At 39.6% G+C, this 26,144-nt stretch overlaps 2 protein-coding genes across 2 annotated transcripts; both read right to left on the reverse strand.

Annotated features, from left to right (window-relative positions):
• Positions 1 to 66: 66 nt before the first annotated feature.
• sqlea (squalene epoxidase a) lies at positions 67 to 17,941 on the reverse strand. Its single transcript, XM_006794775.2, has 11 exons — positions 17,427 to 17,941; positions 6,054 to 6,312; positions 4,661 to 4,838; positions 4,270 to 4,366; positions 4,031 to 4,144; positions 3,303 to 3,474; positions 2,720 to 2,815; positions 2,174 to 2,316; positions 1,801 to 1,897; positions 1,576 to 1,663; positions 67 to 1,122 (listed from the first exon to the last, which is right to left on the reverse strand). Exons 1-11 carry the CDS (start codon positions 17,703 to 17,705, stop codon positions 930 to 932), a joined length of 1,716 nt encoding a protein of 571 aa, XP_006794838.1. The 5' UTR covers positions 17,706 to 17,941; the 3' UTR covers positions 67 to 929.
• Positions 17,942 to 19,238: 1,297 nt separating this feature from the next.
• Positions 19,239 to 26,144, reverse strand: LOC102797954 (uncharacterized). The gene is made up of 18 exons (XM_006794773.2): positions 26,076 to 26,144; positions 25,623 to 25,742; positions 25,375 to 25,550; positions 25,027 to 25,098; positions 24,415 to 24,523; positions 23,767 to 23,843; positions 23,297 to 23,369; positions 23,020 to 23,132; positions 22,921 to 22,946; positions 21,964 to 22,101; positions 21,723 to 21,832; positions 21,542 to 21,634; positions 21,375 to 21,458; positions 21,181 to 21,295; positions 20,974 to 21,079; positions 19,728 to 19,910; positions 19,572 to 19,646; positions 19,239 to 19,489 (listed from the first exon to the last, which is right to left on the reverse strand). The coding sequence occupies exons 2-18, from the start codon at positions 25,738 to 25,740 to the stop codon at positions 19,406 to 19,408; spliced, it is 1,752 nt and encodes a 583-aa protein (XP_006794836.2). The 5' UTR covers positions 25,741 to 25,742; positions 26,076 to 26,144; the 3' UTR covers positions 19,239 to 19,405.

A 26,144-nucleotide genomic window follows, 5' to 3' on the forward strand; every position in this document is an offset into this window, starting at 1 on the left:
TTTTTGTTCTTAGACATCTTAGTATTAAAAAAAAATGACGGACAAACAAATTAAGTTGCAGTAAATTGATACACTGACAAAATTGTGTCCTGATTTATTTCAACAAAACAGGCAAACACACGGGTAAACAGCAGTGCTGAATCTTCTCGAGTTCCTTGTCTGTCAGCTCAGAGGAAACAAATACCTGAGCTTCATGCTTCATACTTGTTCCTGATGTTTCAGGTCCCACACAATCCAAATGTCCCCCGAGGCATTCATTTGTGCTGTGTCAGGTCTTTATGGACACCCAGCATGAGTAAAACAGTTTGGGGATCATTATTGGGTTCTGAAATTATAATCTTCTGGCAAATAGCTGCACAGCCAGAGTAAAGAAACAAATGTCTTACAAAACGTCCCGGATTACAACAATAAGGTTAAAGCAACAGTCTTGTTTAAAGCGGAAACAGTAGAAGACAAAGTTTGACAGTCTTTAGACTTTTTCCTCTGTGAAAACAGGCACAACACTAGATTCACTTAAAGTGCAATTTACAGGCAATTTCCACAACATCCTCTGTAGGACACTGTCATCATCAGTGCAGTAGATCTCAAGTGAAGCAGAATGATTCTCACGTTAAATACTGTCCAAATTACCCAAACACCGCATCATCAAAAAAAGAGGCAATGTATTTTCATCAAATTCAGGTTTGGCAGGAATAACTGTCACTAATGTAGTCCCCGGTCCTCTTGGGAGACAGGGCAGACTGTGGGTGAGCACAAAACGAAGCTACCGCAGAGCTAAAAAAGGCATTATGTAGAACCATCTTCAGTAAGGCAGAAGAATATTGTAGAAAATCATCAAGAGAACAATTCTGGCTAAAAGTGCCATTTTCAGCAGGAAGTCAACTTTTTTTCTTCCAATTGAGCCCATTAAGTGTTCCCGCAGTTTATTGCTAGTACACCAGGTACTTGACTTCAGAGTAGATGAGAGGAAACATGACTGTGCAGGCTCGGTACAGGATGGCTGTGCTCTTAAATAAAGCTCGGGGTTTGGTGCTCCAGGATTCAGACTTGAAGTTGAAGTAGATTGCATACAGCGCCACGGCAAAGAAGTGTCCAATAAGGGTCAGGGGTTTGGGCGACAACCTGTCCAAAAAAAAAGAAAAAAGTCAGACTTACAACCCCCTAAATCATATATCTAAAAGTGCTTTTAGATTTTGAAAATTATCAAAGACAAACAAAATTGAAGCAGTGAGGAAAAAGCCAGCATGGCTCTCTGAACACAGATTTCTCTAAAGCTCACTGATAAATGTGTAGTATATGTAAACACTTGCTGGGTGTTACATGAGAAACTAACTACCTCCCAGCAGCAGTTGAAAGAGATGCAGTGTGAGCTTTGGAAGATCTGACAGAATCTGAGCAGAAACAAGCTTTTATGCTAGGCTAAGCTAACAGTGTACCTGTTGTAATGTCACATGTCACAAGTCTCACTATTCCTATATTGAATAGGGATAATGAAGGCAACCAGGTAAACTTCCACAAATGTCAAACTCTTCTGTTCAGTTTGGTTTGCTGTGGAGGAAAGCGTTTAGCACTTACACTGAGAGGAGTCCAATAGGCCCAGCAACGCACTCTCCACCGAGCTTAAAGTACTGGAAGCAGGCCTTTCTCAGCTCATGAAGAGAATCTGAATAACAGAAAACCATGGATGAGAATCCAAAGTAAAATTAATGCAGATTTTGGATTTAGTACTAAAAGCCAACATTTATTATCTTCCATCAGTGCTTTTCATGTGCCATTAGACGGAGGCAGGCAGACACTCACTGTCAGTGGCTGCAAACAACTCATACAGCGCCTGGGCCAACACATTCACCACAAAAGAATGTGATGACTTGCGTTCCCAGTGGAATTTTTTCTTTGCCTGTTGAGAAGAGGAGGGGAAAAAAAAGTGTGATATTGCACACATTGGGCTGCAGCTTCTTACCAACAGCAGAGGAAATAAAAGGACACAAAAAATCTGACAGCATAAATATAGCTGCGGCTTGCAGTCACACAAAATGTGACTTAGAAAAAACAAATCAATGAATGTGCTTTCTGTTATTTTTACACTATACGCTATACGGTTTTGTTTTGTTTTTAATAATCCTTTGAATTTGGGGAAAGGTGTTCTAGTTACAGCAAGCAAATGTGTGCTCACCTGCAGCACGGCCCTGTCGTCATATAGATCGGTAATGCTCTTCAGCAGACTCCTCCAGATGCGAACGTCATTAAGAGCAACACTCATCCCTCCTCCCGTCAGAGGGTGCCTCATGTTGTAAGCGTCACCCAGGAGGAGCACGCCTGCGAACAACAGACAGCTGTTTGTCTCGAATCTTATCTCCAGATGGTCTTTTTCATTTTCGGCACTTTAGCAAACATCTCAGCTGGAAGCGAAGCACATCTTTAAGAGTTATACTTGTCTCTCTTTGACGCATTCAAAAAACATGGTTTCTCTAAGTTAAGCCTTTCTTACCCCGGATTCTACTTGTTTCCTAAAAGGTCAAACAAATCCTTATTTACCTCAAATACAAATGAACTGTTAATTAGTCCAAAGAGCTCTTTTCTTTTGTTTCTTTCACCTTACATGGAAACATACATAATCACGGAAACATACATAATCACGGAAACATACATAATCACAAAATCACAAACAGACCTCGGGCCACCTCCAGCAGAAATCATTCAGTCAATAAGACTTCAGTACCTGGCTTGTTGACAGGGGAGGGCGGTAGGAAGCTGGCAGGCATGGACCTGAGTCGATCGTTCTGTAGAGCCATCATGAAAGGCTCCTTTAGATGCTCTGAAGGAAGGAGAGAAAGGGAGAATGCAGGAGGTCGGTCAGTGAGCCAGCTCTGTGGATGAAAGCCCAAAGGTGCACGCTGCGCACATGCACAGGGGAAAAAAAGAAAAAGGTTTTTTTTGGTTTCTGAATGTACATTTATCAATTCATCAGTGATCCTGACTCCAGCATTCCAGCTGGACCTGTGTCAAGGTTACTGGGGTGGCTGCTTTAATACTGTGGCTTTGATATTTCAGCTGAATAGCAGAGCACACCGTGAATGTCAGTTCTGTCGACTGCAGCTTCACGGGAGGTGCGCACCTTCTCCTCACCAGCAGCACTCTGAATGGTTTCCTGCTTCTGGCACCATGGTCTGACTGTTCTGATCTTCACATAACCTTCATTTGTCACTCAGCAGAGTGTTTTTTTTCTCTTCTCTCTCTGCTTATCAGGGATTGTCACACAAAAACACAACCCTTCAAGAATAAATAAATTCTTTATCATTCACCTGGCAGCTGTGGGTAGATTTTCTCAGCCATGTACTCTGGCAGGTTACGAGGCATCTCCCCCCTGATATCCACGAGAACTCTGGTTTGAGAGGAGGAGATCTGGTAGATGAGCACTGGGCTGGGATTGGCCAGGACCAGCTCAGCGTGGTTTGCCTTGAACTGCGGACAGTCCTGCAGAGAAAAGCGGTGGATTCATTATCATTATTATTGTTTATCATATATTATTATTATACTACATATTAATGCTAACTAACTAGGTATTTCTCTTTACTATACAGTCTTTAAAAATATAACATATTTTGTGGTGAACTTGAAAGAAAGGCAGGTATGAAATGTAAAAGTTTTGAAGTAATAAGGCTTTGCATTGATTTTCAACCAATAAATCATTGGGCTGATCTTGAAGACCTTAGGAGGATGTATGCCAGATTTTCATGGATTGCCAACATGACCCCATCCTACACCCCTAAAAGTTTTGGTTATGAGTTTTACAGTTCTGGGACGTTGTTTTCAGTTTTCTGTAGGAACTCTAATGGAAAGGCAGTCACAACAGTTTCTTACAGCTGGTTGCAGACTGCTTTTCATCTTCTTCTAGTTTTGTGCACCTTTGTGTGATTTGTAATTCTTGTTTTAAAATTGAAAAATATACTCTTGGGAAAAAAATGAATAGGATTCATCAGTAACAGTACACAGTTCAGCGGGTCACTCTTTCAGCCTGAGCTCCACGTACCTTCATCAGGCATCCAACAAAGTGAGAGGAGATGCGAGCCTTCCCGGACACCAAGCTCTTTCTGAATTTGGAGAAGCAGCCGTCGGCCACCACTGTCAAAGCAGCGTGGACCTCCTGCGGGACACACAGTCGTCACACACCCTCTGATGTAAATACGGTATTTCTTTCAGCGAGGCGACAGGGAAACACAAGGCGGTGTCTAACAGTTTTGCTGGTACCACTGAGCTCCCTCTTCTCACCTTGATGTCTCCAGTTTCTTTATCCTTGTACTGGACTCCAGTTACACAGCCGTCCTCTTCCTGCAAACTGGTCACGGTGCCTTCTATGAATGTGACACTAGGGGGCGCAATCAGACAGTTAGAAACGTCTGGACTATCTGTCCACAGAGCAGAGAGATTATAGAAAAGTAAAGACTGACTCCTTAAGCGCAATATGTGTCTCTGATTTAGCTGAATGTTAAATCTCTCTAACTGAAAGTCTGTCATTGTGTATAAAGACATACAGTGAGTAAACCAAGATTCTTATTATTACTCCGAGCAATCATGTAGGACAGAAGAGCAGGTTCTATATTCTTCTGTTCATATCAGCCACTTGGCACCTACAATCTTTCTTATTCGTGACTCTGCTTACTTTGGCTCGGCCATGGCGGCTCTCCTCAGGCCCATGATGAATCGGCCGTGATGAAAAGCTCGGCCACAGTGGATGTTTTTCTCCTGCTCTGGGTAGGGGATCTCCACCTCAGCGCCACTGTCTATGTCGTGGATCACGTAGCCGTGCACCAGATGAGCATCCAGACCCTCCACTGAACCTGAAGCCGAACACAGAAACAGTTAACTATTACACATCGCATATTCACTATTTATTTAGTCCACAGATGACTCGGCGCTACAGTGGGTTAAATAACACAGGATCAGGTTGAAATGACTGGTGCGCACTGAAAGTCCAAAGTTACTGACAGGATACATTTGATGTCCTTAAAGAGTGACATCGAGATCTAGAAGTATTGCTCCAAGTATAATTTCACAAAGCTTTGAGGGAGCTGCTGGATTATATTTATTAATAAAAGTTCATATCATGTATGCATGCTCTACACTAGTGGAAGGCGTTTAGAACAGAGAGGGGAAAGCAGCGGCTTTTTCTAAATATCTGCTGCAGCTTTAAGTTTCTAACAGTATCATTTACAGCAAGATGGAGCCCCAAACACAACGTTAGACGGACCCCAAGCAAAAAGTAACCAGCCAACATCACGCTGAATGCTGAAAAAACGACTAAATGGAGATCAAAGGGGAAATATGAAAAGTTTTTTTCCTTTATCTTCTTCTGTCGTTTAACAGTTTTATTATTCTCTAAAAGGTGGGAGGATCGAGCCAAATATCGCTAGTATCAGCGCTAGTATTGGTGTTGGCACCATGTTATGCTTTGTTTTTCTTTTTTTTAACCTCCTAGGACCCTGCGTCCACATATGAGGACATCACATTTTGGGTTATTAAGACCAAAATACTCAATTTTGGTCTACAAGGGCCTGATATCCACTTACAAGGACATTATACTACTGTTCTATCGAAGTTTTAAACAAATATCCTCATATGTGGCTCTCATTTTTCTTAGAAACAAAAATTAAGTTAAAAAAAAATCTGGTAATTCTTTGTTTTTACATTTATCAGGTCCCAATCAGCCCAAATATCAAAGAGAAATTAAAAATGCATGCCATGGAAGAGTTCGGGTCTTAGGAGCTTGTGAAATGAAACATTTTATGATAACGTGAAACTTTATCTTCACTTAACCTTACCTTAAATTTACTGCATAATCCTGATAGGTGTATGGAAATACCCGATATTACCTTTCACTGATGCCCGCTCAGGGAACACAGCAAAGCAAAAATATATGACGGGCATGATAAATATTTTAAAGCCACAAAGAAAGAAATAATAATCGGCTTTTGACCTCATTGCTTTTGAAAAATAGTTTCCGAGGCGCAAATGCTTAAACTGTCATACAGGTGAGTGCTTGTGAAGTAACCGACCTTCCAGTCCGAGCTCTCTGAGTGCTTTATATCCTCCAGGCTGCAGCAGCTCCCCCACTATCCTGTCCGGCTCCTTCAGGTCCCTCTCCACCACCGTAACACTCCTGCCATCCCGGGCCAGGACGGCCGCCATCGCCGAGCCCAAAACCCCTGCCCCAACTATCACCACATCCGGGTCCCGATCCCCAGGTGAGCCAGATGCTGAGGCACCGAGTGAGGCAGAGGAGCCCGTTTCCACTCTGTTCCTTGTTCTCCGGCCCTAAGAACAATCACACTTTCAATGTAGGTGTAAAACAGTCATATAAGCTCTGACCGGACACACTTCAAAACTTCCAGGCTTTGCAGAGAGCAAGAGAGAGAGAGCGGGGGGGGGGAGCGGGGGGTGGAGCACCGCGGTAAAGTGAGCCGTCATTTGTGAGCCGCGGTCAAGCCAGCCGCCTCTTATCCGCCGCATAAATTTCCTTGCGCTTTTACACCAGTCTTTACGGTAGCGCCTTTTCGCTTTATATCCCGATTGAGAGCCTAGACCCACGCGCACGCGCGCGCACACATTACGATGGAACAGCCCAATACAGTCAATACAATTATGTCTATTACAAAAATTCATTAAAAATCATCCTTAGTAGTTGAGGTCCAACTTTCAACACATCCCTCCTCTGGGACACCTACTCTACCTGTGTGCCAAGTTTCATCCAGATTTACTGTAGAATTCCTCAGAAATTAAAGGAAACTTATATTCAATGCAATACAGTCAATACACTACAATTATGTCAAATTTCAAAAGTTCATTAAAAATCATCCTTAGTAGTTGAGGTCCAACTTTCAACACATCCCTCCTCTGGGACACCTACTCTACCTGTGTGCCAAGTTTCATCCAGATTTACTGTAGAATTCCTCAGAAATTAAAGGAAACTTATATTCAATGCAATACAGTCAATACACTACAATTATGTCTATTACAAAAATTCATTAAAAATCATCCTTAGTAGTTGAGGTCCAACTTTCAACACATTCCTCCTCTGGGACACCTACTCTACCTGTGTGCCAAGTTTCATCCAGATTTACTGTAGAATTCCTCAGAAATTAAAGGAAACTTATATTCAATGCAATACAGTCAATACACTACAATTATGTCAAATTTCAAAAATTCATTAAAAATCATCCTTAGTAGTTGAGGTCCAACTTTCAACAGATTCCTTCTCTGGGACACCTACTGTACCTGTGTGCCAAGTTTCATCCAGATTTACTGTAGAATTCCTCAGAAATTAAAGGAAACTTATATTCAATGCAATACAGTCAATACACTACAATTATGTCAAATTTCAAAAATTCATTAAAAATCATCCTTAGTAGTTGAGGTCCAACTTTCAACAGATTCCTTCTCTGGGACACCTACTCTACCTGTGTGCCAAGTTTCATCCAGATTTACTGTAGAATTCCTCAGAAATTAAAGGAAACTTATATTCAATTCAATACAGTCAATACACTACAATTATGTCAAATTTCAAAAATTCATTAAAAATCATCCTTAGTAGTTGAGGTCCAACTTTCAACAGATTCCTTCTCTGGGACACCTACTCTACCTGTGTGCCAAGTTTCATCCAGATTTACTGTAGAATTCCTCAGAAAATAAAGGAAACTTATATTCAATGCAATACAGTCAATACACTACAATTATGTCAAATTTCAAAAATTCATTAAAAATCATCCTTAGTAGTTGAGGTCCAACTTTCAACAGATTCCTTCTCTGGGACACCTACTGTACCTGTGTGTCAAGTTTCATCCAGATTTACTGTAGAATTCCTCAGAAATTAAAGGAAACTTATATTCAATTCAATACAGTCAATACACTACAATTATGTCAAATTTCAAAAATTCATTAAAAATCATCCTTAGTAGTTGAGGTCCAACTTTCAACACATCCCTCCTCTGGGACACCTACTGTACCTGTGTGCCAAGTTTCATCCAGATTTACTGTAGAATTCCTCAGAAATTAAAGGACATGTATATTGAATTCAATACACTTACTTAAATATTGCATCATATTCAAAAATTCATTAAAAATCATCCATAATAGTTGATGTCCAACTTTCAACACCGTCTTACTCTGGGCGACCTACGGTATCTCTGGGCCAAGTAAACAAAAACAACATACAAAATATCCCTAACCCATACTACATAACCTAAAAAGAAACAAAGGGACACTTAGAAGCACAAGAAAACAATACTATACTGAAAGGGCAAGAGACACAGCCCAAACATAATCCACAACTAAAACGCCAAAAGAACAAGTCATCCCACATAGCAGACGGGTGTTGCCTGGATCTGGTGTGAAGCCGGCACTGCTGGCTGACTTCTGGCATGGTAAGATGGCACTGTTTATGTGATGGCATGCTACATCTGGCCTGATTGGGTGAATGTGACATGTTGTATAGAGAACTTTGAGTAATATGGGTGAGTAAAAACGCGCTATATAAGAATCAGTCCATTCACTGTCTGAACAGAGTTTTGTCATGACAGCATATTTGATTGTCTTCACTGACTCGCTATCCGCCTTAGTGCAGCTGCCATACCATCCTGGGATGCAGTAAGTTAGTAGGCTCTCAATGGGCGAGTGGTGGAAGGTCAGCAGAGGATGTCTGGGACGATTGCATTAAAGGCTGAGCTGTAGTCCACAAAGAGCATTCTGGCGTAGCTCTGCCGCTTTTCTGGCGTAGCTCTGCCGCTGTTCACCCTCCACTCAGCACCGAGTGGAGGGTGATGGCATCTTCTGTGAATCTGTTTGCGCGGTATGCAAACTGGTGGGGGTCGAATTCTGGGGGGAGGTAATCCTTGGTGTGCTGAAGGACTAGTCTCTCAAAGCATTTCATGATTACAAGTGTGAGGGCCACAGGGCAATAATAGTTCAGGCTGGTGATGGGAGACTTCTTTGGCACTGGGATGATTGTGGCTGATTTTAGACAGGATGGGATGGCTGCTTCATCCAGTGAGAGGTTGAAGATTCTGGTGAAGATGAGGGTGAGCTGGTGGGCACATGGTCTTAGCACTTTACCATGTATTCCGTCTGGACCGGCTGCCTTCCTGGGGTTCACTGCTTGGAACACACATCTGACATCGTGCTCCGTTACAATGAATGGAGCGGTGCAGGAACTAGGTGAGGATGAGGATGGGAGCAGGGCTGAGGCAGATGAATGCTGCTGTTGTGGTGTTTCAAAGCGGGCGAAGAAGCCGTTTATTTCCTCTGCTAGCTGCACACTCAGGTTTTCTGTTTTCACAGTTCTGCCTCTGTGGTTTATGATGTCTATTATTCCCTGCCACACCTCTCGTGTGTTGTTGCTGGACAAGTGGGACCCCTGTTCAGGTCAGCTCGAGCAGACCTGTACAGAGCTCTGTCAACAGACCTGAAGTCGGCATTGTGGGCTTTGAGCAGACCTCACTGGTCATCCAGGGTTTTTGGTTTGGGAAAACCCGAATGCTTTTGTCCACAGTCACATTTGTGGTGTAATCTGTTTGAGTATAACCTGTTTTATTGTGAAAGGGGGTCCTGAAACAGGAAGTAGATAATAAAGGTCGGAGTTTGAGTGCTCTACAAGGTGTCGCCTAAATTCTTGCCTAAAACCACGACAACATTTGCAATACAGAACTTGATATAGTCCAGTACTGATCCTGTGAAAGTTTCTAATGCAATATATTATACTTTACCAATGTAACACTGCATGCCAAATCACTTTTGAAAATATCTGTGAATTTTGTATTGAAAAATGCAGGTATCTTTCAGATTTATTTTTATGTTATCAAAAATGTATTAAAAGTACAAGCATGAAAAATTACAAGAATGCAATAAAAAATATAACCAAACAAGCTTAATTTACAGTTTGAAATACAGAACATAATAAAAATATATAAATAACTACCTATTAATCCCCATATCCAAGTATCAAGACGTGTAAAAACAAATTACATTCTTTCCTCAGTTTCTATTAATAAGACTTAAATTTACATGAAATTATTCAAAATTATATACATTATTCATAAGGTGACAAAGAATTCAGAAACAACACGGAGAATGTCATCCAGGTAATTAAATCTCTAAAGGTTGATTCTGTTCATCTGGACGTAGCGTTTTCAATGGGAGAAAAGTTTCGTCACTCATCCAAGTGACTTCTGCAGTCTCAGTTGACTGCAGGTTTCCCTAATCTTATAATAATAATAATAATAATAATAATAATGGATTCCATTTATATAGCGCTTTTTGGGACCCCTCAAAGCGCTTTACAATTCCACTATTCATTCACTCTCACATTCACATACTGGTGAAGGCAAACTACAGGTGTAGCCACAGCTGCCCTGGGGCAGACTGACAGAAGCGAGGCTGCCATATCGCGCCATCGGCCCCTGTGGCCAACACCAGTAGGCGGTAGGTGAAGTGTCTTGCCCAAGGACACAACGACCGAGACTGTGGGAGCTGGGGCTCGAACCAGCAACCTTCCGGTTACAAGACAAACTGCCAACTCTCATTATGCAATGTACTGTTTAAAAGAAAAATCTTTTTTTTTTGCCTTGACATCATACATTCATCTTCATTTCAAATAAGTAGTTATTTTTCACACAGAGAGCAATACCATTCTCCAGCCTCTGCTGTCCAAAACTACTCTGTATTCATCTGGAGGCACTGTGTGTGAAACCACTTTAAATAGCTCTAATGCAGGAACAAAGCAATTGTATAAAATGAAGTGAGGGAATGGAGCTATAAATAGATTAATATAGAGATATGAAAATAAACTTATATATAGACATAGAAACACAAGTTTTAACATTAATGTTTCTGGGATATAATAAACAATATAAGCATACAGGTGTCTAAGCAAACATTGTGGCATACAAAGTGAGAGAGTGCAGTGAGTCATGTTTATTCCTGTTCAATATGTGTCTGACACAAGTGGATGAATTAAAAAGTCTGACAGCAGCAGCAACAACAGGCAATGCCTTCCTGATGACTTTCTATCTGGTTACATCTTTGTCTTTGATGCCTGTATCCCAGCTTGAAGAGTCCTGGACCTTTTTTCTAGTCAGTGGGTGTGTAGGCAAACAACTCTGGCTTGTCACCCAGTTGGATTTCCTGGTAATTGTCAGGTGGCACTATCTACAAATCAGGACACATTAACTATGATATTAAAAAATTGACATGATGACATAGTCCTTGGTCAGTTTACCAAGCATTTCTCAGTTTTGTTCTTTATAGTTCTGTTCATCATATCATTGTTTGTGAGTCCTGGATTATTTGATGATATGTTTACATTATGTATTCTTTTGTTTTCAGTTCCATATTGCTTTTAAGTGTAGTTCTTTTTAAGCATTCCACAAGTGCATGGAACACTCTAGTGTTAAAGCCAGTCTTGTATTCATGTCTGTTTACGGTTTTGTCTGTGTCAAGCTCGTGTGTCTTAGTCTGTGTTTTAGTTTGGTGGCCTCTTGTCTCTTTCTTGTGTTGAGTCTTACTTCCATTGTCTTCTTATTCCCAATGTATCCCTGCTGTGTTACACAGCTGTCTCCAATTCCCCTAATCACCATCCTATTTATACATTTTGCCAATCTCCCGGTCTGAAGTACATTATTCTATTCGATTCTATTATATTATATTTATACAGCACCAAACCACAACAACAGTCACCTAAAGACACTTTATGTTGCTGGTTAAAAACACAACAATAATACAAAGAAAGCCCCAACAATTTAAGTACCCCATATGAGCTAACATTTAGTGTGAGTGGGAAGGAAAAACTCCATTTGAAGAGGTAGAAACCTCTGGCAGAAACAGGCTCAAGGAGAGACAGCCATCTACTGTGACTGGCTGAGGTTGATGAAAAGGAGACAGGACAACATATACACTGTGCAAGAGATACATACTAACTAATGATTAAATGCAGAGAGGTGTATAAACACAGAAAGAGCAAAGAAGGAAAAAATTCATACATGATGGGAAGCCCACAAGAGCCTAGGCTTATTGCAGCACAAATAAGGGAAGATTCAGGGTCACATGATCCACTCTAACTGTATTATTTGTCAAAACTGAGGGTTTTAATGCTAATCTCAAAAGCAGAGACGGGTGTTTGTCTTCTGAATTAATATAGAATAGAATAGAATTCAACTTTATTGTCATTGCACATGTCACAGGTACAAGGCAACAAAATGCAGTTTGCATCCATCAAGAAGTGCTTTAGCCATGATATAGATATATTACAATATATATTAGCAATAATATAGGTATGTAAGTATATTACAGAAATGGGTCTATTATGGTATGTTACAATGTACACGGTATAAAGGTATGTTATGAATATGCTATAACTATAAGTATGTACAGGCTATGAACAGGATATAAACATGAAAAACTATACAGAATATGAAATTAAAAAAACTATACAGAAATATGAGATATACAGCTATACACAAATGTGAACTATGCAGGTTATAAACAGTTGTAGAATTAAAAATTATCGTATTGTACAGAATGATGTGAGCTGCATCCACAAAAGAGAGGCCTGAGAGATGATTCCTGTTCAACCTTAAAATTCTATAGGAACCACAAGTACACTTAATATTCCAAAATTAAAATCTGGATTTCAAAGCGAGTCAGTGAAGACAATCAAATATGCTGTCATGACAAAACTCTGTTCAGACAGTGAATGGACTGATTCTTATATAGCGCGTTTTTACTCACCCATATTACTCAAAGTGCTCTATACAACATGTCACATTCACCCAATCAGGCCTTTTTAGGTTATGTAGTATGGGTTAGGGATATTTTGTATGTTGTTTTTGTTTAATAAATCCGCCTTTTGGATTATTCCCTGATGTGCCTGAGTTCTGTTATTTAGTGTCACTTTGAAAGGCACACAGCCAGCATTGACATATAATTGTTCTTTCAATTTTTGATAAAGATTACAGTGAATTGAGATGTAACTTGGCCCAGAGATACCGTAGGTCACCCAGAGTAAGACGGTGTTGAAAGTTGGACATCAACTATTATGGATGATTTTTAATGAATTTTTGAATATGATGCAATATTTAAGTAAGTGTATTGAATTCAATATACATGTCCTTTAATTTCTGAGGAATCTTACAGTAAATCTGGATGAAACTTGGCACACAGGCACAGTAGGTGTCCCAGAAGAGGAATGTGTTGAAAGTTGGACCTCAACTACTAAGGATGATTTTTAATGAATTTTTGTAATAGACATAATTGTAGTGTATTGACTGTATTGCATTGAATATAAGTTTCCTTTAATTTCTGAGGAATTCTACAGTAAATCTGGATGAAACTTGGCACACAGGTAGAGTAGGTGTCCCAGAAGAGGAATGTGTTGAAAGTTGGACCTCAACTACTAAGGATGATTTTTAATGAATTTTTGAAATTTGACATAATTGTAGTGTATTGACTGTATTGCATTGAATATAAGTTTCCTTTAATTTCTGAGGAATTCTACAGTAAATCTGGATGAAACTTGGCACACAGGTACAGTAGGTGTCCCAGAGGAGGGATGTGTTGAAAGTTGGACCTCAACTACTAAGGATGAGTTTTAATGAATTTTTGAAATTTGACATAATTGTAGTGTATTGACTGTATTGCATTGAATATAAGTTTCCTTTAATTTCTGAGGAAGTCTACAGTAAATCTGGATGAAACTTGGCACACAGGTAGAGTAGGTGTCCCAGAGGAGGAATGTGTTGAAAGTTGGACCTCAACTACTAAGGATGATTTTTAATGAATTTTTGAAATTTGACATAATTGTAGTGTATTGACTGTATTGCATTGAATATAAGTGTCCTTTAAGTTCTGAGGAATTCTACAGTAAATCTGGATGAAACTTGGCACACAGGTAGAGTAGGTGTCCCAGAGGAGGAATGTGTTGAAAGTTGGACCTCAACTACTAAGGATGATTTTTAATGAATTTTTGAAATTTGACATAATTGTAGTGTATTGACTGTATTGCATTGAATATAAGTTTCCTTTAATTTCTGAGGAATTCTACAGTAAATCTGGATGAAACTTGGCACACAGGTAGAGTAGGTGTCCCAGAGGAGGAATGTGTTGAAAGTTGGACCTCAACTACTAAGGATGATTTTTAATGAATTTTTGAAATTTGACATAATTGTAGTGTATTGACTGTATTGCATTGAATATAAGTTTCCTTTAATTTCTGAGGAATTCTACAGTAAATCTGGATGAAACTTGGCACACAGGTACAGTAGGTGTCCCAGAGAAGGAATGTGTTGAAAGTTGGACCTCAACTACTAAGGATGATTTTTAATGAATTTTTGTAATAGACATAATTGTAGTGTATTGACTGTATTGCATTGAATATAAGTTTCCTTTAATTTCTGAGGAATTCTACAGTAAATCTGGATGAAACTTGGCACACAGGTAGAGTAGGTGTCCCAGAAGAGGAATGTGTTGAAAGTTGGACCTCAACTACTAAGGATGATTTTTAATGAATTTTTGTAATAGACATAATTGTAGTGTATTGACTGTATTGCATTGAATATAAGTTTCCTTTAATTTCTGAGGAATTCTACAGTAAATCTGGATGAAACTTGGCACACAGGTAGAGTAGGTGTCCCAGAGGAGGGATGTGTTGAAAGTTGGACCTCAACTACTAAGGATGATTTTTAATGAATTTTTGAAATTTGACATAATTGTAGTGTATTGGCTGTATTGAATTGAATATAAGTTTCCTTTAATTTCTGAGGAATTCTACAGTAAATCTGGATGAAACTTGACACACAGGTACAGTAGGTGTCCCAGAGGAGGGATGTGTTGAAAGTTGGACCTCAACTACTAAGGATGATTTTTAATGAATTTTTGTAATTGACATAATTGCATTGACTGTATTGGGCTGTTCCATCGTAATGTGTGCGCACGCGTGCGCGTGTGCGCGTGCGCGGGTCTAGGCTTTCAATCGGGATATAAAGCGAAAAGGCGCTACCGTAAAGACTGGTGTAAAAGCGCAAGAAAATTTATGCGGCGGATAAGAGGCGGCTGGCTTGACCGCGGCTCACAAATGACGGCTCACTTTACCGCGGTGGGGGAGCGGGGAGGGAGGGAGAGAGAGTTCAATTCAGCTGCTCAAAAAAATAAAAATAAAATAAAATTTAAAAAAAAAAGGATGGGGACACTTAAATTAAACACCAGCTCTTGGTGAACAGGCTGAAAATCTTCACACCGTGTAATCTGTTGAGAACAAAATGACACGACAGTGGGGGCTGGATTCAAACTCAGGCCAAAAGTCTCCCAACAGCGGCTGTCTCCTGGTGCCTCATCCACACTCTTGAGGCTGTTCTGGGCAGTGTTGCCAACTTAGCGACTTTGTCGCTATATTTAGCGAGTTTTCAGACACCCTAGCGACTTTTTTTCTAAAAAAAAAAAAAAGTCGCTAAAAAAAGACGTGAAAGCGCATATCGCTTTTACTCTCAACAAGCAGCGGGTGCTGTAATTAGGGCTGGGTATCGTCACTGATTTTTAGAATCGATTCAATTCCGATTCACAAGGTCCAGAATCGATTCGATCCACGATTCGATTTAATTCGATTCGATTCGATTCACTTCGATTTGAATATGGGAAATTTTGACAGTCAGAAATATTATAATTCTGATTAGTACGTTTACATATTTTTGTATCTATAAAAAGGAAGCTGACACACGCAAGACTTTATCAGAGGTGTGAGCGTCACAGCAGATGCCTTTGTGTCAAAGTAGCTGAAGATAAAACACAGAAACACATGAAGGTGATTTTTCCTGGCCTGGATTTTATAAAAATATTCTGCAGTACATCAAAAACGAAAGAAAACCATTAATCAACACATGAACATTACCTCTGAAGTTACAGCGGTTTTATTAGAGACACGGCTAAGCATTTTGCATTTTGCATAATTTTAAAAAGTTTAAATTTGTTCAGCATTGAACGGCAGAAATTAGGTTTTCTTTTCGGAAGTATATAAAACAGAAAAAAAAAAAGTCGGCCGATAGCGCTGTAAACAACGGTAGACTTGTGTAACAAGCAAGCGAATGAGAGAGAGAGAGAGAGAGAGAGAGAGAGAGAGAGAGAAAGTAAGAGTGAATACTTGACGATGTTTTTGTGAAGCTAGTTTGGATCCTCTTTTGCTGCTGGTTCGGTCAATATTGTTTGGAGAGACATCAAACTAACAGCTTTAGAATCAGCGCATAAAGGGCGTGAACACAAAGCGCAGACCCGCCGTCAGATCAGAATCAGCGGGCTGTCGGCTTTCAGCCCAAACTGTGAGAAATTCGACATCTAACTGATTCTGATCTGCGGGCTGCGCTGTGTGTTTAAGTCTTTGTGCAGAATCCGTGTTCCTGCTCTCATTTACTGTTTTAGCTGTTTGGTGGTTGTTGAAATTTTGTGAGATTTCACCTGAGATTCTGGCATTTCGGGCAAAATAAATTTATATTAAAAAATCGATTCAGGATTTTAATGAATCGATTTTACGTAATCCAAGCCAGAATCGATTTTAATCGATAAATCGATTATAAAAACCCACCCCTAGCTGTAATGCAGTCAGTTCTTCTTTTACTCTTTTACTCTTATGCTGTTTTGTGGATCACAAGGTTTAAAACTACTTATAAACACACACACACAAAGTAACTCCACCAGAGTGCCGGTCCAAGCCCGGATTAAGGAGCAGGGTTGGAATTGTGACATTAAAAAAAACAATAATTGCTAAAAGAAATTTAATTTGTAGTTCTAAATAAACTCTAAATGCATTTAGGACGTTTTATGTCTCTTCCACGATGTTATTTCTCTCTCCAACTACGTAGGTTACAATTACATTAGCATGACCAATTATGCAAATTAGGTGGTGACGTCATTTAGCGACTTCTAGCGACTTTTAGGACAGCCAATAGCGATTTTCCTTACTGAGGAGTTGGCAACACTGGTTCTGGGGGACACAGCGGACCTTTTTGTAAAGGCACGTATGAGTTTGCCATCCTGAAGGTTCTGGGCTACCTGTGCAACCCCACTATCATTCCGCCAGCAGTGACAAGGACACTAGCAACAAACAAGTCTAGAGAGGAAGAAGAGAAGTGGTTTGGGCCACCACCCGTAAACTCTTCTCATTTGGATGGGGTGGGGGTTGGATTATTCCCTATCCGGCACCTGCTGATCTTCTTCATGAGTACCAAAGCAAGTTTAACCGACTTTGTGTTAAATCTCTGTGATTATTTTCTTTACTCTCTCTATAAAACATAAGTTGACCCGAATAGAAAATGAATCTAGTTTTCTGACTGTTAACACCCCGTGTGTCCCTTTGTTCCCATAATTAAACCTGGAGGAGTCCAGCTGAGGTGTCTTACCTTTTTGCAGCTCTTCTCTGTTTTCTCGCTCCTCGGCGTTGCAGTTTGGGGGATTAAGTGGTTGATAACAGGTAACAAAGACAGGCTGCTCAGGAAGAAATTAAGCACCCGAGAGACTCGGAGCTTCTGGCCGTGAAAATAGGCGATATACGAGAGCAGCAGGCCGGCTGTGAAGAATAAGGCTGCAACCATCGCAAGGTCTCTCTGAGCAAAACTCAACACCATGTTGGACTTCTTATAAAGGTACGTAAAGCTTGCTATTCCCAGGAAAGTCCACATCTTTTTTTTTTTTTTTTTTGATTTACAAAAAAGTAAATTAAGGCTAAAGTGCAAAAGCAGGAGGAAGAAAAAATGTTTTAGGCTGACAAATAGGTTCAAATAATAATTGTTGTATTGTATATTTGTTTAGGTTCCTCTGGAGTAAATTAGTGAGCCCGGAGCCAGCAGGTATCTTTGTAAGTCATGGTCACCGGGTCACGGACAGCCGGAGTGATGCTGCTGAATATTTTATGACAATGACAAACACGGACCACTTTCGATTGGCTGCTTTCACATTCCGCCGCGCCCATTGCTCAGCCCTCCAATCAGGACAGACGTGATGGTGAGCAGAGCTCACGCTACGAGCTGATTGGTTATTCACGCCGGCACCGGGCCTCTTCTGGCCTGCTGATTGGACGGCGGTCCAGTAGGATGGTAGTATGATTTGATGTCAGTGGAAAAGGTGCGCTTTCTTTCTTTTCTACAGTTCAGAGGCTGAGTGGGAGCAAATAGTGTTCCTGTGGGACAGGAGTCCTGCTCCGCGTCACTCATAACCGCTGCCCACGCGCTCTGACTCGAGCAGAAAAGAAAAGCCGCCAGTACGGAGTAAATCACAAACATAATTAGCCTGGACTAAAACACACCATAGTGAGACTTTTAACGTCGACCGTCTTCACGTCAAAGTGGCACTTAACAGTCCAAGTTAAAACCTGAATCACACGCCCTGTTATCCGGGAAAAGGTGCAGAGTGAGAGCTCTTACTGAAGACAGCGCTGTCAAAAAGTTTACTTAATACACATTCAATCAATCGATCAATCAAATCGACGATATCACACAGCTGGAGAAGCTGTGATAATGAGTCGTGTTTGTTTGGGTAGGATTAAAAAGCTGCTTCAGTCTGTAAGAGTTCAAATTATATAGAAAAAAATACAAAGTGTGATGTTCTAATACATTTAAACAACACAGTCTGAGTTAAAATGCCTTCATCTCACATGTAAACACCTAAGTCAGCCCGCATATGTTAGATTAGATCTTTCTTTATTAAAGTCTGTTTTCATGCAGAAATGTGCAGTATTTTATAATTCCAGCCTCTAAATAATTTTCTGCATTTCTCCCTAGAAGTGTGTTTTTAAACACTGCTAATTAAAAATGTCCTTGTAACTGTCTGAAGGTGTTACTTGGGACTAATAATAGTGTCTATTTCACTCATTTTTTCTTAAATATTTCAAACTAATCAAGAAACTAACTACTAGATCAGTCCATAAACTACACCAACACATAACAGGTAAGAGATATTTATGCTGTTAGCTTCAGCTCTGGCAGGCCTTTGTTTTTATAGACTTATGAATACTTTTATTGTGTGATTTTAGTATTTCTATGTGATTAAAGGCTCTGAATATTACTTCCACTAGTGTTGAATCTAGAAAATGACTAAATTGTTAGTTAATGATTAATATATCTGAGCAATGTAAATTCACCAGATACACACTGGGCTATAGAAACCATGAAATAACAGTGTATGACAATAATAACGCATGCCAGCAACTCCTCAAACACATATTGACAACATTTTTATTGAATTTAAGTGTCACTTTAAAAGTTTGCGTGACTACAAATGCATGACAGGACTAAATAAAGTACAGTGTTGAAAATGAGTGGGCTTTCCTACAAGTAAGGCATCACCTGACGGCCCATGCTGCATACGCAGAGAGGTGTTTTGATTATATGTAGTGGTTAAAGACGGACTCATACTTTTCTTGCTTCCCTGATGTTACTTCTGGCTCACCGTTCTGCTTGATGAAATCCTGAAATAACAAAAAGACACATCATGTAGAGTTGCTACAAATATAAACTCCAGTTTAAATATAAGCTCAACCTGAGTCTTACCTCCATCTCCTCTAAGGTGGCAGTACCATTCTCCACCTTCTGTCCAAGGCCGTGACTAAAGCTTGAGTACCGCTCCTGTTTAACATTACACATAACTTGCATTTTCCTATTAATATTATTAACGTATACTTTACACTCAAGTAGCTGCACACATACCTGCATCATACTAGCAATAACCCCATCCTCAATGATGTGAACGGCGTTCCTGAGTCCTCTTGCAAAGGCGTCCATGACTCCGATGTGACTAATGAACAGGTCCTCGAGGTCAGTGGACTCTCTGTGCGCCTTTGCAACAAAGTTCAAGCCTCCTGGATGCAGGCCGCCTTGTTCAACGATCACCTGGACAAACAGAGGAACGAGGAAGTTAGATTATTTCTCATCTAATGTTATTAACAGTGAAACCATTGATCTAAAAATTCATCCTTTGTTTTAATCTAATCTAGCATCATTCTAACAGATGCTAGATTAATGATTGATTCATCTAAACTAGCCATAGTAACTCGTAAAGTGCAGTTTTAGAATTTTTATTGTTTTGAGCTCACAATGCATAGCTAATGTTAAATATTGGCTTGTTGTCCAGTGCTAATGTATTATATGAAAAAGGTTCACTGTCAGTAATGCACATACCAAGCTTCAACACAGACTGCACTAGGTAATCTCTGGTACTGGAAGCTTTCTGGTCATTTTCTAATAATACACTATTGTAAGTGACCAGAGTTCTGTTGACCAACCACCTTTGAGTAGGCTTTAGTTTCACGCTAAACGGTCAATATGGATCACAATCATCAGATATTCACTTGTAGCCAGGCAACACTGGAAGAGATAAAAAACACACTGGCCACTGCTCCAAGTAGCCAAATCAACAACCAACCTAATAAGCTCTCAAATTACTGTCTTCTTCTGTCCAGTCTGCAACAACTTAGAATTTCATTTTATCAGAGGCAGGCAGACCAATTATTTTGATGAGCATTACTGTATGCCATCTCCCAAGCACAAATCAGATTATAAAGCTAGTAACTACCTAGCTAACAATAAACATGCCACAGCACTTAGCTGCTAAAGACTTTTTCTACACTTTCCTAAAGAGGAAGGAAGAAAAGTGCCTGCCTGACAGAAATTTCCAGTCAGCAGCTAGCTAGTGAACAGAGGACTCAGCTAATAGTAATACTTTTTTTTTTTTTTTACTGGAACCCAACCAACCTACACTACCTCTAAAGGAAGAGTGATCACTGGATTTATATTTGTTGTACATGCAAGGCATCAAGAAAGTGTAACCACCTATTTAATCATTCCAACTGCTGCAGTTTACCAAATCTTGTAAATTTCACCTAAAATATAGCAAACTTAACTTATATTGACTAACATCAATTTAAATAAACCGTTATATATTTAGTTAGCTTACTTTCATGACCAAGGTGGTGTTCCTGATGTCCAGGGGGCACTGATCTGTGTCCCACCCCAGGTAAGGATAGCCTGTGTTGGAGTCAATCGATCCCAGCATCCCAAAACTGTGCACCAGCAAGCAAGAATGATTAAAAAACAAAACAAACAAAAAGCATGAACATGGTACAAAGTTAGACTTCTGTTACTTCACAAGAGAGTGACTCACGCAGATGCCATGACGATATCGTGTCCTCCTAGAGTGGTGTGGTTGGGCTCAATTTTTAACTTAAAGTCACTGTCCAAACCAAAATGCTTTAGGAATCCTATAAGACTCATAGCATCTACAGAAAACAACAGACATAAGATGCAACACTGAAGAAGTGTATTGGCTTACTTTATGATGAGCTTTGGAAGCCTCACCGTAATCATACTGGTGTTTGCTGGGCTCCTTTTGTTGGGGTGCAATTAGAAACTGACAACTCAACCCAATCTTCTCTTTGTAGTCTGCAGACAAAAACGCAGACATGAAACAGAACAGACACAGCTGACAAACTCAAAGCCTGTTTGCTGTTCACGTGCACACTTACTGACAGCCATTTTGAAGAAGATGGCCATGTGATTGAGTTCAACAGCAACATCAGTGTTATGGATGGAGTGGAAACCTCTTCCTCCCCAAAAAACTAAAAAGCCAAAAATGTTCAGATTAAAGCGCCACTTACACAGAAGAGTCATAACATTACAAGATCGTAACCATCAAATCCATCATACCAAAGTTTTCTGCACCCAGCTTCTTGGCGATTTCCAGACTTTTTTTCACCTGAGTACCAGCATAGGCCAGCACATGGCAGTCAGGGTTAGTGGCTGCACCATTCATGTACCTGTAGTATGATGTTTATAGACAGAAATCTGCATAACTGACTGAACCATTCATAACTTTCTGTGCTCCTAAAACTCAGGTTTAACAAAAAAAGAAAAAAAGTGAGGTTTAAGGTATGACTACAGTGTTAACCTTAAGTGAGTAAAGAGGTTACAGGTGATCCACAGCAACTTCACTCCAGTCTGGTTCTGTAGCTTGAGAGCCAGGTCTGTTATTTCATCCAGATTGCGGTTGGACTCCTCCAGCGTGGAGCCCTCAGGGGCAATGTCTCTGTCGGAGGCACAGGGCTAAGCACTCAATTTCAGAGCACCAGAATAATACAGTATACAGATACTATTACCACTGAGTGAAAATACCCTCTTATCTCCCAGACGGAACAATTATACATAAAATTGTTGCAGAAAACATGTAGAAATAAACGCATATGAGGTGATTATACTGTAGATAATGAGGGAATGTGGATAAAAATGTTCGTAATCCTCATATAGTTAATGCAATACTTTTGTTAAAACCCTTTAATTAAAACTGAAAGTCTGCACTTTAGTCACATCTGGGCCTTTTGATTTTAAAATCATGATGGTAGTGTGCAGAAGCAGGTCTACAAAAATACTGGTGGCTGCCAGTGCTACCCCTCAGCCTCATCGTAGATGCACCTACAGTATAAATTAGATAATGTTAGGTCATTTTGAGAAAACCTGACCTCTGACCTTGAATTCAAGGCCACTGAGACTGAAACTCTTCTGATTGTTAGTATATGCACCTTTGGAATGAATGTGAAAATCCTATCTCACCTCATTCTCAAGTTATCGCATTCCCAAACTCAGATGTCCACGCCACGTAAGAGCTGAGTTTGTGTCTGTCCATAATTATGACATGGATGAAGTTCCAACCATATTTTGAGCCTAATCAAAGCATCCTGGTAGTTCTAAGTATATCTGAAGAAAACTACAGCCCAGACTGCACTGGCTATTTTCATGAATTCAATGTATAACTATATGCACCCCATAAACATTGTACATTATGTTCTTCTACATTCCTCCAGAACTTTGTCAGGTCAGGGTGAAATCAAGATAACTTCAGCTTTCTTACCTGTCATGGAAAGTGTAATATTTTACCTGTGAAAACAAACAGACGTCAATGAGGAATTATACTGTGATCTGATCAGCTCTGAGATATTAAAAGCCTCACTCCAAGCTTGGTGAAAAACTCAAAGGCTGCACAGAGTCGCTTCCTGGCTGATTTCATAGGAGACCCTTTATTCCAGAGCCGGTTGTGGGTTGGAACTCCAAAAGGACCGGCACCTACCAAACAGAAAACAAGGCAATATTATAAAGGGTTGTGTTGATCTGAGAAAAGTAAAACTGTTTATGTGTGCATGAGTCAAAGCCTGCAGGGCACATTTGTAACCATCGACCCTCAGACTGTTTAATGACTTGCACGAATGTTGGCTCAATTGCAACATTACCTGGTCCACAGAAAGAGTGCCAGTAGTAGACTGAAAACCTCAACCAGTCCTCCATCGTCCTCCCCATCAGCACCTGCACACAGGAACACCGAGCTCCACACAGCCTCACACAACACTAACTGTGCAGTCAAAACCATGACACAAACAGAGTTAAGTCAGCATGTGATTGTATTAAGCTCCTGAGTGGCCCCGGAGCAAAAATATACAGCTGACATTATGATTTTTTCTAATATCAAACTAAGACGACTAAAAACATCTGCATAGATAAAGCGGTTTAGGTTTACTGTGCAGTTAATTGGATTTTGAAACAGTGTGTCCTGGAGCATGCCGTTATTAATGTCCCACTTTAATAACAAACAAGAAATAATTACATCAAATTCCAATTATTTGCCCACTTTGGTTTTCTACCCCTGAGTCTGCCTGACATATCTCTGTGTGTGTGAGTGTGTGTGTGTGTGTCTCTCACCTACCTCTTCTGCATTGTAGTGTTTAAAACACATGACATCACCAGGTCCAGCGTCGGGTTTATACTGGATCTTGGGAATTCCTGTGCAACATGTTTTTTAATATTTGTTTTAAAACATCCCAAGGAGTGACAGCACTTTCAATATCAACTTTGGAAAGACCAGCCTGAGGATAAAAAGGCTCACAGATTTAGTTACTGCCATCAAATCACATGTAAAACACATTTTACAGACTTGTTTTTACGTGATTCCATTTTATCTTTTATCTTCTTGTTATCATATTTCATTTACCTTTCTTATTGCCTGCATCTAACCTTTCATTGATTTATTTACATTTTTAATTGTTTTTTTCTTTTTTAATTATCTGTGTGCAGGCTTTGTCTATTTGTTTAAATTGTTCCCTGTGAGTATTCCTTTTGTCTGTTTGCCAAAGTACTTTGTGATCTCTGTTTTTGTAGTTCATTATTATTATTATTCATCTTGGGAAGATGGGAAGAAATACATTTTTAAACAAGTTATTTAACTCAGAGTGAAGATCATATAAGAGTGGTAAAAGACCACAGACTGCAGCAGGACACTAAGCTTTAAGGTCTATGAACCCTTGTGGCCTCCCTCCCTCAGACACACTTTACCGTTTCAAAAATTTCTGTTTACCTGCAAAGAACTTCTCCTGCGCTGCCATTTTTCGATCCGCACTACGAGCCCTGCCAGCAGGCGCTAATTTCTTTCGTCTTCCTCCCTCGTTGGTTCCACTACGCGGCCTCTGAACATGTACACGTTTTCAAGATTCAGCAAAGGTTCGTCCAATACCAAAATTACCTTAACTATTATCAGTGCATATTAACTGAAGTCAGTGATATATAATTACATCCGCATGTGGCGACCCGTATTGTCTTTGAATTTGAATCTACATGTTTTGCTTGTTCACAGTCACACTGCAAAATGGGCGCACTGTTCATTTGGACATCAATTTATTTTTCATTCACTGGTCAAGGTTTGATCTAGCTTTAACAAGTCAAAAAACTTCATAATGGTCACAAAGTGATGCAACTATTGGATATAGAGTGCATTTTAAGTGGCACTTGTACATCTGTACAAAATAAGACATTTTGAGACTGCATGCTGACAAATGTCAGGGTTACTTGAACAATTATATTCCTTTATAATTATAACAAATTTTAGTCACATAGACTTATAATGTCATCTATGAACTTTTACCTATATAAAGTATACAGTACTATAGTGGAAAAGGGGCGTAATATTTACCTTAATACACTGCAACGGCTGCACAGCAGCCAGTGGTTTCCCATCTTTTTGACACTGGTCACATTCCAGAATCTTTAAGGTAAAATATTTATAAAGTATGAGTTTTTATTCTTATGTAATAAAATTACTTAATTGCGTTCTCTCTAAAAATCAATCAATCAATCTAGCGACAGTACTTGATATGCATGTCTTAAAATCTCTGCCAGGTCTACAGGTTATTAATGTAATATAATTACTTAAACATATTTATTTATATTTTGATAATGTACAGTTTGTCTTTTAGTTGCTATAAACAAAATTGTTTATTTTAAACACTATTTAACTACGATACAAACAGTTAATACATACCCAATTTTTAATGTCAACCGTCATACTAAACCAGTAAAATCCGGAACACACTGCTGCTAGCGTTTTCTGTGTGCCAGTGTGTCCTCTAATTGGACATGAATGAAACTCATGAAAGATCCTCCTGGCATCGTCCTTAGTTTTTACTACTCTTCTGGTTCCAAAAAAGAGTTCTCCATCTACAGAAAAAAATATTTACAATGTATTTAACCAAATATATGATTTGTTAATATTAACAAAAAATTACTGACCATTCAGTTTGAATTTTGAGGCATATCTTCTGAGGTTTTGCCTCTGAGCCTTGTCATATTCTGAAGGGTAGGACCCAGCAGAAAGGAGCGAGTATATCTCTTCCCATTTCTTCTCCATATCTACAAACGTAAACAGACATTTTCTTTTGAGCTTCAATATGTGCAGCAAACAAAGCATACAATTTAACCTATTAAATAACCACATTACCTAAGTAGACTTAACAGAATATAACGGTCTTATCACTCAGCAAGAATGCACTGCAAACTTTCTAACTTTCTAGATAACATAATATGTGTACAAGCTTAAATCATGACTTGAAACTAGACTTAACCGAAGCTGCAAATTCGATAATTTTGTGGAAAACGCAGACAGCATGTTCACTTTAAAATTAACAAACATTCACAATGGCTTAAAAAGTCAAGTATCCACGGCAATAAAGTATCAATACTTACCTATTTTCCAAATATCAAAAGTAGCATGAAATTACAGGCGGACGCTATCCCTGAAAAATTCCGGTTTTG

Source organism: Neolamprologus brichardi, chromosome 11, assembly GCF_056152115.1.
Source record: "Neolamprologus brichardi isolate AB-2024 chromosome 11, ASM5615211v1, whole genome shotgun sequence".
NCBI lineage: Eukaryota > Metazoa > Chordata > Actinopteri > Cichliformes > Cichlidae > Neolamprologus > Neolamprologus brichardi.